The sequence below is a fragment of the Lepisma saccharinum genome, chromosome 12 (genome assembly GCF_977018435.1).
Source record: "Lepisma saccharinum chromosome 12, izLepSacc3.1, whole genome shotgun sequence".
In the NCBI taxonomy this organism is placed as follows: domain Eukaryota; kingdom Metazoa; phylum Arthropoda; class Insecta; order Zygentoma; family Lepismatidae; genus Lepisma; species Lepisma saccharinum.
The window spans coordinates 50,285,061-50,298,211 of NC_139240.1; the positions used below are offsets into that span (position 1 = coordinate 50,285,061).

The window sequence follows — 13,151 nt, forward strand, 5'->3', positions numbered from 1 at the left end:
GCCTGTGAAACAAAACGAGGGAGTTCCATGGCTTCTGCCTAAATTCAAGCAATGCACTGCATAAATGATTTCAGTAATTGTGTATTAATCAAGTGGTCCCAGGTTCGATACCCGGTGGAGGCACATAGCACAGTGGTTCGGATCCCACTTAAAAAAACTGTAGGTCCAGTCCTGATTAGCCTTTCTGTGCATAAAGTGGACTTAAAACAACAACAAGATCAATCAATCAATTCAGTAATTGTGATGTAAAAGCGGGCATAACTTATATGGGATGATCAAATGTAGAAAACAGTTACATAATCATCGCTCACCAATTAAACAATATTTAATTTTTTTTTAGTATATATAGAGATGATTGGTGAAAGGCAGGTGCATAACTCCTTCCACTTGAAATAAAAGTACAATACCCACCCCCGTACCTTGGAATTTTTTCTGCATTTTTTAAAGTTTTAATTAGCATCAATCATATTTATGGTTTACGGGTCTTAACTTCAAATTATTGGTGAGTATAGAGTTTGGATAAATAGAACTACACTACACCTTCAATATACTTTTATTCTTCTATATAGTTTTGATAAATAAAAATACTATTACCTTAAATATATTTCGTATTTTGGCAAGGTATGGTATATTGCATTCTGCAGGATGTGGTCCAGGACTTTTCAACTGTGCGTCTCAGTTGGTCAGACACATTACCACAAACAGCACAATTATCATTTTCCACAATTAGATCAAAGCAACAATGGAAAACTAATCAATGCATTACTTATTTATGCAGTTGGTGATGATATCCAGTGTTGCCAAATATGATTTAAGTTTCTCTGAGTACTGATAGAGAGTGCTGAGTGTCCCGGATGTTGGACTCAAGCTGAAAAGCTTTAGAAACATGGGTTGTGGTATCAGATGAGGCCTGATTTATGAGTGGAACAGCAAAATATCAATATTGGACCAGATCCGCCTTGCAGACAGAAAAGGGTTAAAGCAGTGATGTTTTAACTTACCTCGGCTGGTGTTCCTACGAAAGCTCCACAAACTCCTGCAGTCATGGCAATTGCTGCTTTTGTAAGAAAACCTGGAGGGTTGCTGGAAACAAAATGTAAATGTGCATGACATACATATATTCTATGAATATTCAGTATGGAGGGAATAATTTTATACTTTTATTGTAAGCATTCTATGTCATGTATAAAAGACTATGGCTTAACATAAACATTGAGAAAATTGATTTCAACTTTAAAAAATATTATTTAGAAGGAATTTAATGACATTCACAATTTGCATCTTTTATCACAAAAAACATCTGATACTTGTGATTAGTTCAAATAAGAATACATTAATATTATTGTTCTTTTGAATCATATGTTATTGAATTTGGAGTGTATTTATGAAGATTTGACCAGTACAAGGGTGCCCACAGGGGTGGATTATGGTACAGACTGCGCCATTGAGATTATTGAGAGGGGTGCCTTCAAATAATATAAAATTCAACATTTATAGTTTTTCTAAAATATATGAAAAAAATTACATCTTAAAATCCACCATATTTAATCCATTAGATGAAGAGAAGAAGTAATTAAAGGCAGGGGTTCCCACAGATGGGTTTGTGGACGCATGTTGCGTCCACCTAACTTTGGGGAGGGGGGTTATGATAGAAATTTGACGTGAACAATATAGCATTGGACACAAGTTGAATTACGTTGTCAATTAACCATGGCTGCTGTATAAATAGCAATTTGTAAACTTCCAAGGGAATTGTAACGGGTAATATGTTTTATCGAAAGGGGGGGCAGCAATATCCAACTCTTGAATATCAGTGTTAAGTCTCAGACTATGGCGGGTATTTTAGTTAGAGGTGATTGAGCATTACAATGAGGGGGGGGAGGGGAGTGTCCAATTCTTGTGTATTACTATTGTCTTACACTGCTGCGGAAATTCTGGTGTGGAAACTGAGAATTGATTTTTTGGAGGAGGCAATTATCCACTCTTCAATGTCAACAGTAATTGTAATGGAAATTTTTGGGGGGAGGATTGAGTATTAAATTTGAGAGGGGAGAAAAGAGAAGTTGGAAAAGAGTAAATATCGCAGGATCCTAAGAAAGTATTGACACCCAATTAAATTAACATTCTTGAAAGCCTCTCGCAATAATGTGTTGCAAAAATGCGGGTTTTGCATTTTACTGAGGTGAGAATATCAAGTTTTATACTATAGCTGCATTACAAGACATCAAGACATTCTTGATATTATTAATAACATCACTCCTTGAAATATGATAAGTAGTGTTGGTATACTGCTTAATTTAAATCAGTTGCATCATTTGGATGATGTGCTTCTAGTATTAACAATATTAATGTATTATTGATTCTCTGTATGCTGTAAGAGTTGTACTAAATGTACTTCATACAGAAATACCTTGCACATTACCCAATAGAACAAAAATAAATAATATCAAATTCACATTTATAACTTCTTTTCACATGACAATTTTACTTTAACAAGTGTATTTTATGCTGAAGATAAAATCCATGTAATTATTGCTATAGATTACTAAAATTATTATATTTACCCCAAGCAGAGCTGAGTTGTTTGGAGGAGGAACTGTATGATATTCTCACCCTGAACCCAAGAATTCCTAGCTTGGGTTTTGTAATGTCTCGCATGAAACAATAATTTAATTGGTCACACGGCTGCAGCATGTTATTTAGTTTGCCAAGGTTGAATTTTCTATCTTAAGTTGTGTAAACATTTGTGTTAAATACTCAAATTGTGGGTTTTATAAATCGTATTCTCCAATCAATGACACTTTAAATGCATATTTACATAATTTAATTTATTACATTAACCAATCAATGTGCTAGCTTTCCGTTATTTAGAAAATTGAACAATTTGAAAAATACTGACAGTTTAATATGGTATTGTGTTAAAATAAACATCATTTACTATGTATTCAACAAAACAATTTTTGGGGGGGGGAATAATGAACGATTTTTTTAGGGGGGGTAATGCATCCACAGTCTTGGGGGGAGGAGGAGGAATAGATCAAGTATAGTGTTCAGTAAAGTTAAGAAGAAGTTAACTTTCAGTAGACAGGCTGTCGTAATTAAATACTTTATGGGAATTATGACATGGTTTTAGGATACACATGACATGATTTTGGGGGGAATGTGCTACTGGCCTTGGGGGGGGGGATGGGCACCGCTGGACCAGTATCAATATATTGTTTTCACCATTATGATGACTGTTTGTGTTAGGTTCAAATCATAGATGTTTTTTGTAATATGCAGGATTTGATATACAGTAGAGCGTCGATTATCCGAACGTCGGTCAACCGAACGACCGCTTAACCGAACTGTGTACTCGCTCACTTTCAGATATCTGTAATGAAAAAAGTACGTGACTTAGCTGCTCATAAGCGTGTAGGCTTGCTTAGACAGACCAAAATAAAGGATTTTTTTAAACGTTAATTTTGTGTACTGTGTGTATTGTTCATGCAAAATGCATATGTAATATGTACATATTTTTGTTTAATAAACTGTACCACATACTATATATTCCTACTAAAGTTGCCTTTGTACGTTACTTTGTAATACATACTTAAAGAGATGCCTGTTTTTATGAATAAATTTACTGTACAGTACTTCTTTTTGGCAAATAAACATGTACAGTTCGATTATCCGAACAAACCAGTTTTCCGAACACCCATGTCCCCCAATTACTTCGGATAATCGACACTCTACTGTATTTTTAGTGGTAAGGAAATTCCAGCAACATCTTTTGAAGCATCTGAATACTATAATTATCCACCCTATCAAGGACCAATAATTTGCAACAAAAGAAGAGAATACTCCTCATCCCTCTTTCAAATATGAATCAGAATTTTTCAATGTCATCAAAATTTGGACATTTACTCTTAGAAGGAATTATTTGTAATGGTTGGGTTGAGTCCAAACAGACTTGCATCAGATTTCCTAGGGAAAGGATTTTAAGGTGAAAAAATTATGGTCAGGAAAGGGGAAAAAAGATTCTGAAAATGTTTTCCAAAAGGTGCTGATAGAATGCCTTTATTCAATGCTCTCTTTTTCTGTGCCTTCTGTATATAATGCATGCAGACCGCATAGAGAACTGTGGTTCTGCCGAATAGGTTTTGTTGAAGTTTGTGTTTTCCCTCTTGGGTATTGCTGCATTATCTTGGGAACTATTAGAGCTGCAATACCATTTTATAGCTCTCATTCTGATCTACAAAGTGAGACTATAGGTTTTATGTAGCTGCTTGAGAAGAGTAAAATCCATTTATTTTTCTGTTTACCCATACGTGCTAACTGATTCAGTCGTAGTACAAAGACTCAGAATTATCTCAGGGCTTGCTGGGTATAAAGAAAGATTAAACCAGGTTTATATATATCTATAATGTTTATTATAATCAGAACACAAGGATGTCCGTTAGCACACGAGTCTTTACCTGTATTCCTTACGTGCATTTACCTGTACCACCTTTAGACTCGAAGATAAAAGGGGGAGGGAACAGGGAACATCCAATTCATTCCTCGCAGTGAGGTGCCAAGAGGAGTATGGGGACCTAATTTTATTTAGGGCCTGGTCACCGCAGTTGTCATGGGTTCCCCTGAAAGAGAGAGTAGGTTGTGCGTAGTACCCCCAACCACAGCCGGGAATTGGCCGAAACCAATCGGTACCCCAAATAATGGGTGCTGGGTAAAAGGATCGCCGCGACCCCCCCCCCCCTGCGTTAGCGTGGAATTGGCGAGCCAGCCGGTGTCTCCTATGCAGGGATGGCAGGTTAAAAAGGAATGGTCCGGGGTGCTCCCAGACTAGCCGGGCAGGTAGAACCTGAGCACCTATCAGCCGAAGCAATCGGACCAGGTAGGTAGGTTGCAGCTAGGCTCTTCTTCTTCTTCTCGCTTCCTCCTTCCTTCCTTCCTTCTGGATTCTGGAATGGCTTCTAGTCTTCAGGCTGGGAGGCCGATTAACCCTGTAAGTTTGCCCGTTGACTTCAAGGAGCCAACCCAACTCTGGGCCTCGCTGCGCTGGCTTTATACTCGCAGTAGCGCATGGGTGGTGAAAATTTTAACTACAAGTACGCGTTGCTAACTCATATTTTTACATATTGCAACCTTCATACTGAGAAACATCCAAGAAGTGACATTAAGAAAACACTAGTGGGAAAATCACTAGTTGCACATGTCAATATAAACTAAAACTGTGTGCATTCAGACAATACAATTGATATTGAGCCTCGCAGGACTCTTCAACGAATTGAACAGTATAAGTGACAATAAATGACAACATTCACCGAATACAGCGACCATGCAGGGTCGAAGCTAATAAACGTAGAGGTGGATCCATTAACGTTTTCAGAATAGAGCGACCACGCAGTGTCGAAACTAATAAACGTAAAGGTGGATCCATTAACACATTTAAACTAAAAGTGTACACTTCGCAGGGACTTTTAGCATGCACTCTTTATCCAAACCTTCTTAACAAAATACAATATTGCGACCACGCAGGGTCGTTAAATGTGGCAACCACGCAGGGTCGTTACAGTGTGTGTGTGTGTCTCTGTCTGCCTGCCTGTGTAAAAATGAGAGAGAGTTCTGTCAATGATTCACTGGAAACTTATCCAACCCTTCTTTCCTGGTTGCACTGTAGTTTGACAATGCCATACTTTGCTATTCCGGAGCCTCAGGCAGGCCACGGAAAACTAGTTGAACTTTTTATCCTTCTTCTTCTTTTAATTTTTTGTCTGTTTCCTTCCTGATATCAATATTAATAATATATTTTCACATGAAGGTAGGTGTCGTAATAGAGTAATAGGAATTACATTAAATAGAAGTTGATAATATATGTAAGAAACCGAACAAAGTGTGAGAGTAGTATAGTGGGATAATACTGCATAATACTGGTGTCATTATTGTTGATTTGTTGTTACTATACTTGTTTATTTATATGTTCATTTTCAACATTAATTTACATCTTTAATAGTTGATATCTGGACATAAACTAAATTATTTCTGCATTCAGGATTTTTCAAGTAAATAAATTATGTGAAGGAATTATGTGATAAAATATATCTTTTATAACAATATGGAACCACTTTATTTCCCTTTTCTTTGTCATTCACTTTTGATGAATGGGGTACAAGACCCTTCCACATAGCACACCCAAATGTCAACCTCACTTCTATGTAGCACACCCAAATGTCAACCTCACTTTCACGTAGTGCAGCAACAAGGCTCTGGTGTCTGGGCCCGCGGCCAGTATAATCCCCTATGGAGTTTATGTTGTGTGCCATATGTTTGTGATTGTCCCCTCATCTCCTCACCTTTCATCCTCATCTTCGCAATTAGCCAAAACTGGCATAAACGCAAAATATAATATATCAATTCAATCAATGTAACTTTTGATGAGAAGGAAATGTAATTCTTAAAATAAAATTTAAAAAATAAGATACCGGGAATATAACCAACCCTCTTCCCCATGCCTCCTCTATCTAACCAACTTTCTCAGTAAAAACTCAATGGCACAACCAGGCCCTTAGCCAGAATTGCTCTCCAGGTGGGCTCAGAGGTTATCGGGGGGGGGGGGGGGGGCTTATAAACCAAGTTCATTTTTCTAAAGTTTAACAGTATTAAATGAAGGTTATTAAGTTTTTGTAAAATATATATAATTTAGAGATATTTAAAAAAAAACTTTTATTTGTATATCTTCTAAAACATCTCTTGAAGTGTTAATTGACTGGTAGTGACACCATCCCTTAATGCACACTCGATATTATTTTTGATGACACAATTATTTATATCATACAAGTAAAAATGAACAATGTCGACTTCAATCATAGTTCCTACCGTACATTCCACCCCAGCAGATGCAATTAGACTCCCCTTGATTCCCGAAACTTGGGATCTATTGACATTTGACGCAGTTGTGGAAGGAATGTGGATGATGACATCAAAGTCACAGATGTCTGTCAAACGAGAGGCTGCAACAGGGGGACTGAGAGGGGTATTTTCACTTGTAGTTCCTCTACTGTACTATTTCAGTCTATCAATAGATGTTTTACAATTGATAACAATGGATTTTGTAAACAGTAGAAATTTCCAGCAGGAATTTAATTTTACTTCCTTAGAAGGGTTAAACATCTTGTGTAATAAGTTGTAATATACTGACAAATTTTTCATCTTCAGGGCTTCTACTCTCCCCCCCCCCCTTTTCCTCCTTCAGATGGGGGCTGTTGATAAGAGATGATCCCCTAAAATAAAATTCTGGGTACAGGCCTGCTGCTACTTCTTTACAAATAGCTTTCCAATTGTTCTCATGATGCTAATAAAAATGTGGCATGTATTATCAAAGGGTAACATGACCTCTTACCTTGGAGAAGTAAACTTTTCAAACAACCAGGTGTAAATTCCTAGTCTTGTAGTGGTATACGTTGCTTGTCTGAGTAACCCTGCATCAAGACCTGCATACAACCCTCTGATGCCTTCTTGTTTATAAACATCTGCTGCCACCTGAAAGCTTGTTTTGTGTTCTTTAGATCCTACCCCACTAAGCTGCATTCGATTTTTCAATAAATCCAAAGGTTGAACAAATAAGGTTGCTGTCATTCTTGTTTAGTTCATGAAACAAAAATATATGTATTAGAATTTATGCCTTTTTGCGCATTTGAAACAATAATACTATACTTTGTCTAGTCCTTTTGTGCAGTCATGGACATTTTTTGGATTATAACCAGAGAACGGATTTATATGTAGTAAAAATGTGATAAATATGTAAATACATATTTAGTTATTTTCACCAAAATATGGAGTTAAATATGGACTTAAAATTGTAAAAAAATACTTTTTAATAACACAAGACACTACTCAAGCTACATAAAATACAGTATCGGCATTGTAACTATTACTGTGACTGTCTTGAGGAGAAACCAGAAGCAAATCCCGTACGTGTGCCACAAAATCCTTGCTTCTGGTGCTGCTGTCGGGCATGCAACTAGTAGCGAGTGTGGAGTTAGCAATGGGCTACTCGATTTTGGACTCTCTTCCAACATTGCCAAAATAACTTTTGTTAACCAGGAGCCAATGCTTGAGTCTCAAGCTCTATTGTTGACAACAATTGAAAATAAACAGGAATTTCAAGTGTTTTACAATAGCAAAAGCAAACAGTTTAGGTGTAAATAAATAAATAAATAAATAAATAAAATGTTCAGATGACAGAAAACTTGTAATTAATGCAATTGGAAGGTATAAAAAAGGTATTAAACGTTCGATTGTTTTATGTAGTGCCAGTGCTAGACTTTGTCAGTTATTCACATGAAATTCACTCAACTCTTTCGGTCACACGGTGACATGTAGTTATTGTCCGTTCATCATTTTCATCCTCATCAACATGCTTAGCAATAAGACAGAGACGACACTAAATGACAAAAAAAATCAAGCATCTGCCAAAGGAATTAGTTTTCATCAGTAAAAACAAAATTGTCTACTCCATCATTTCAAGTCGATTATGAGGAAATGAGTTGATACTGGATATGGTCTTCAAGGTGTGAAAATTAGTATACTATACATCCCAGGCATGAATAAACAAACATCCAGTATAAAAATTATTGAGAGTTGGAACATACACATGATCTTTGGTATAATGTATCTTCAGTTTGCATATATGTATACAGAAATAATAGGTGGGTTGAATTTACTGTAGCCCAGAGCAGTACAACTTTAGTAATTATAATTTACTACCTATTTATTATTAATAAACAGTTTTAATTTATAACCAATATATTTTTCTCTCTAAAGAATTTGGATATGGGGCCATTCCATGCCAAATCACACAGCCTCCGACCTCACCATTTCCGAATTTCATGAAAATATGAGAGTTAGTTGTATTTGAGGAAACAATAATATTTGCCAATAACAGCCAACAGTGATGCATACTTTTCATGTAGCAGGGTTGCCAACTTAGGGAAAAAGTGAAAAATTTGACACACGGTGCCGAAGTAAAAAAATCATAACCGTTGTTGCAGGTAAGCTAGAATCTTCATGTTGGGCTCATTTTAAAGCTAAAGGAAAAATAAACTTCTTTACCTTCAATCAAATTTTTATGTCAAGGTCATATCATATGACCTTTGACGTTGAACATTTTCAAAACTGTATTTTTGAAATTTTTTGAACTAATACATATGGTGCATTAAGATGTTGTCTATAAGTGACAGAAATATCATCTTGGGATGACATTGGGAACAGGAGCTACTGAAATTTATAAACTTAACGAAAAAGTGTTACTGTGCATTGACTGAGATACAACCACTGGGAACGATGCACATGTTTACATTTTAGAAAAGTACACAATAATAATAACAAATAACATTATGTATAGTGCAGATTAGTGGCGTTTCCTATTCCTCATCTTCTCTTCTGAGGTCTTAGTGTCTGAAGCTGCGATCTTATACGTCTTTCCAGTTTTAGTTCTTGGATCTACACTAGTCAGAACATCCTGGATGAGAATTCTTCTTATGTCTGCATGTTGGGGATATACATATGATGGAGAAGGACCATGTGGATGAAGAAAACTGATAACAACCTCATAAGAACTTTAACAAACATCGACAACACATCCCAACCACCATGCACGATCATGAACACACGTCACAAAACCACGAACTTCATCCAAAGGGCGACACTGGTGTGATGTTTTTTTACTTCTTATGTCTGTAGAAAACCTTTTCACAAGTTCTTCTGGTGTCACAGGTAATCCTGGATTCAAACTTCTCCCACATTTAGGATTTGGTGATGACATTACTCCACATTCCCTCACTAGCTTTTTTAAAGTTCGTATCATGTGACTTGTTGCACTTGGGAATCATTCTTAATTCTTCCAATACTCCAATCATTAGGTAGTATAGTCAAGATTTGCACTTTAGCACTTCTTTCTGCACATTTTTCAAACTTTTCTTTTCTTTCAATGGATTTTGTTTTCTGCAACCTGTTCTTCTGCTGCTGGTATTTGGAATATTTTGTTTTGTATTGCTTCTGTAATCTTCTTTATGTTGATTTTGCTATAACCTGTTGATCTATTTTTTTCTGTTTGATGGATGATTCTCCAACACTTTGTAAACTTTCATTTGATGCCTGAATAGAGACATCCCTGTGGAAGTTCTCCACTTTCTGATCACTACCATTATCACTTTCTCTTTGTTCTCTAATCATTGTGTCTGCACCACTCACTCTGTTGCTGGTTCTGATTGGAATTTGTTTTCTACAAGCATCACATATCTTGTATCCAATCTGCAGATGTGGCAGCTTTTCTACCATCCATGGGAGAACATTTCTTAATTGTTTTCTGCTACTGGTATGTCCTTTAATAAAGTCCGCGCGCGTTCATTATATCCCCAGCGGTTAACAAAGGGAGCGGGGCTCCTTGTTAAAAGAAACACCCAAGCGGGCAGTTTTCTCTTGAAGAAACTGGAGTAGGAAAGCGATGTTGCCAAATTGAAGGAAAGGGTAAAGAAAGGGTAAATAAAAAGAAAGAGAAACAAACAAATTAAAGAATATGGAAAGAGAAAAGAAATACAGATAAAGATTAAAAAGTACAATATTAATAAAGATAGGAAAGAGGCATATTACAAATCCTCATATTTACTACTCGAAAAATATATTATTCAGAATATACATATGTATAGTTAACTTACCTTCACTCATCGTCATCGTCATCGCTGTCCCCCACGTGAATCACGAATCTCTCCTGGTTACTATCCATGTCATGGTTAATATATTTTCTCTCAATTTTGATGGTGTGTTGAATACAGGACAACCAAAGCTGAGCATCAATTGTCTCTGTTCCATCACGCAACAGCTGGCATACATTGGCACTTAGAGTAGGAGATACATTGTTTTTCCTCACTTATGATTTTAACTTGGCCCACACCAGTTCTATGGGATTAAACATGCAATGGTATAGATCGACCACAAGGAAAAAAACCTTGGGACGAAAAGTTCCCACGCAGCTTTCCCTTCTTCCCTCCACCTCGGGCCATAAGGAAGTATGGTCCACTCTCCCCCTCCTCTACTCGCGGGAGTACCGCCCACAGGAGTCCTGGGTCTGCGCAGGTTCTTTTGTTCGTGGTTCCACTATAGCGAGGGAGTCACAACACTTCATGTCCATGGACGTCCGCAGGATTTTTTCCAGGGGGGGGGGGGCAAACGAAGGCAAATTTTCCCCAAAAATAGTGTTGTTCCCTAAAAAACATTGCTTAAATATGAATTTATGGTGTTCATGCAATAATTAACACAAATTATTGTGGCTAAAATGAAATTATATGTGTGAAATACATATTTTTTGGTTGACTTTCATTTTCCAGGGGGGGCCACGGCCCCCCCTTGCCCCCCCTTCCGGACGCCCATGTTCATGTCCACGTGAGTCTGCAAGCTCATCCGCTACGTACTTTTTAGTAATGTTTGCCGATTTAATTATTTCTAATAAAAGGGCTTTTATAGGAACAGGTTTCGGTACTGGAATGTCGTGCCTCTCCATGAAGGAAATAATATCCTGCAGTTTTGTCTTCATAGTTGGGATTTTCATTAGCAGCCTCGAATGATAACTTGCATTATCGCAAATTATCATACACTTCTTATAACTTGGCAAATTTGGCAGCAGATTATTGGTAAACCAATTTTCAAACACTTGTTCGGTCATTTCGTCGTGACTATCAGCTTTACAATCTCCAATGTTCTTAGCTGAAAGATACAAACAATTTGGGACCCACCCCTCACTGCTCCCAGCATGGAGCACCATGATGCGTTTTCCTCGTGCTGACGGCGAATTCAAAATACAGTTGCAAGTACCATCGTCCCACCCTTTGTTGACGACGTCGTGAGTGTCGAACCAAGTTTCATCTAAATAAACAATCTGGCAGCCTTCTGATCTCAACCTGTTGAGTTTGTGAATGTAACGATACCGCCAAGCAACAATTCTTGTCGACTCCATTATTGCATTTCTTTTCTTCAGCTGACGAAAAGAAAAACCAAGTTTCTTCAGAAGCTCTCGAAGCGTCGTTTATTTGTAAGGGAAGTCTGATATTAGTTTCAGTTGTGTTAATAATTCACAGACTTGGTGCGCGTCCTGTAGAAAAAATTGTAAATCTCTTTCCTAACAAAATCGCAAACAAACTCGTCCACTTTATGATTTTTTCTTTTTATTACCAGGCTTCTTTGGTGTAACTGGGCCTCTTTCTGCGATCTTTAGCACTGTTTTCCTGTCTAATTTCAAAATATTTGCTGTCTCCGATATTGGTCCTCTTCCTGAATTATTCCTGGAGACATATTCGTGCACACTGCATACAAATTCTTGAGCTGGTTTGTTCAGAATTTTCTTTCTTTTCCTCAGCACTCGGGAACTGCCGCTGCTAGTACTTGGCTGGGGGTCACTTTCGTCAGTTAAATTCTCCTGTGCAACAACGTTTGCTAAAGGAACCTGGTTTGCAACCCACGGTCTCCACATGCTAATAACAAAACAAAAATCTAATATAAAAACTAAAAGCACAACACTATAACAAAGCAACAACACAGCACCATAACACAACAAAGAAATAATACAACACAACACAACTAGTTAAGAAAATCGACCCCGCACGTGGTTATGGCGCAAAAATAACGAGAGGCTCACGCACCCTCCTGCTCCGCCTTGCAAATACAAGAAATGTAAAGAAAATGTGGCAACAACGTCTGAGTGCACGTGCTTATCGGGAGCGGTATGGCTATTGTTTCCAGTGTTAAGTTTTATCAAAGGGTTGCCGATGGGGATATAATGAACGCGCGGACTTTATCAAAGGGGTTACAACACTGTGTAGGTACATAATAGTTCTTATCCATTGTAATCTACTGCAAACAGATCCATAAACACATATACAAGACGAAATATTAATAAGCACACTGGCACAGGACACCTCTCACTGCTGGAAAGACTGTAGCTGCACTGAGAACAAAGTGACTGAGCACGTCTGAACTTGCTTCTTGGATACCTTCAGTGCAGTGGCGTATGCTGGGTTTAAAACCTGGGCTATCTCTTTTTATCATAATGTTCAAATGGGAGGCTCTTTTTCGTTCAATTTCTTGGATTTTAAGGTGATGTGACATTGCCATTAAAA

The 13,151-nt window shown here is 37.4% G+C and overlaps 1 protein-coding gene across 3 annotated transcripts in view; it reads right to left on the reverse strand.

The window, feature by feature from the left end:
* Positions 1–13,151, reverse strand: part of LOC145996055 (mitochondrial 2-oxoglutarate/malate carrier protein-like) — a 63,363-nt gene that overhangs the window by 26,891 nt on the left and 23,321 nt on the right. For 2 of the 3 annotated variants that reach the window (XM_083132272.1, XM_083132270.1), the window contains exons 2-3: positions 7,382–7,618; positions 1,002–1,083 (exon numbers count right to left, since the gene is read on the reverse strand). In XM_083132272.1, the coding sequence (XP_082988398.1) occupies positions 1,002–1,083; positions 7,382–7,617 (318 nt within the window). In that variant the 5' untranslated portion in view covers position 7,618. Of the gene's footprint in view, positions 1–1,001; positions 1,084–7,381; positions 7,619–7,916; positions 8,053–13,151 lie in introns of those variants that run through there. The other variant, XM_083132271.1, reaches the window with a different exon arrangement.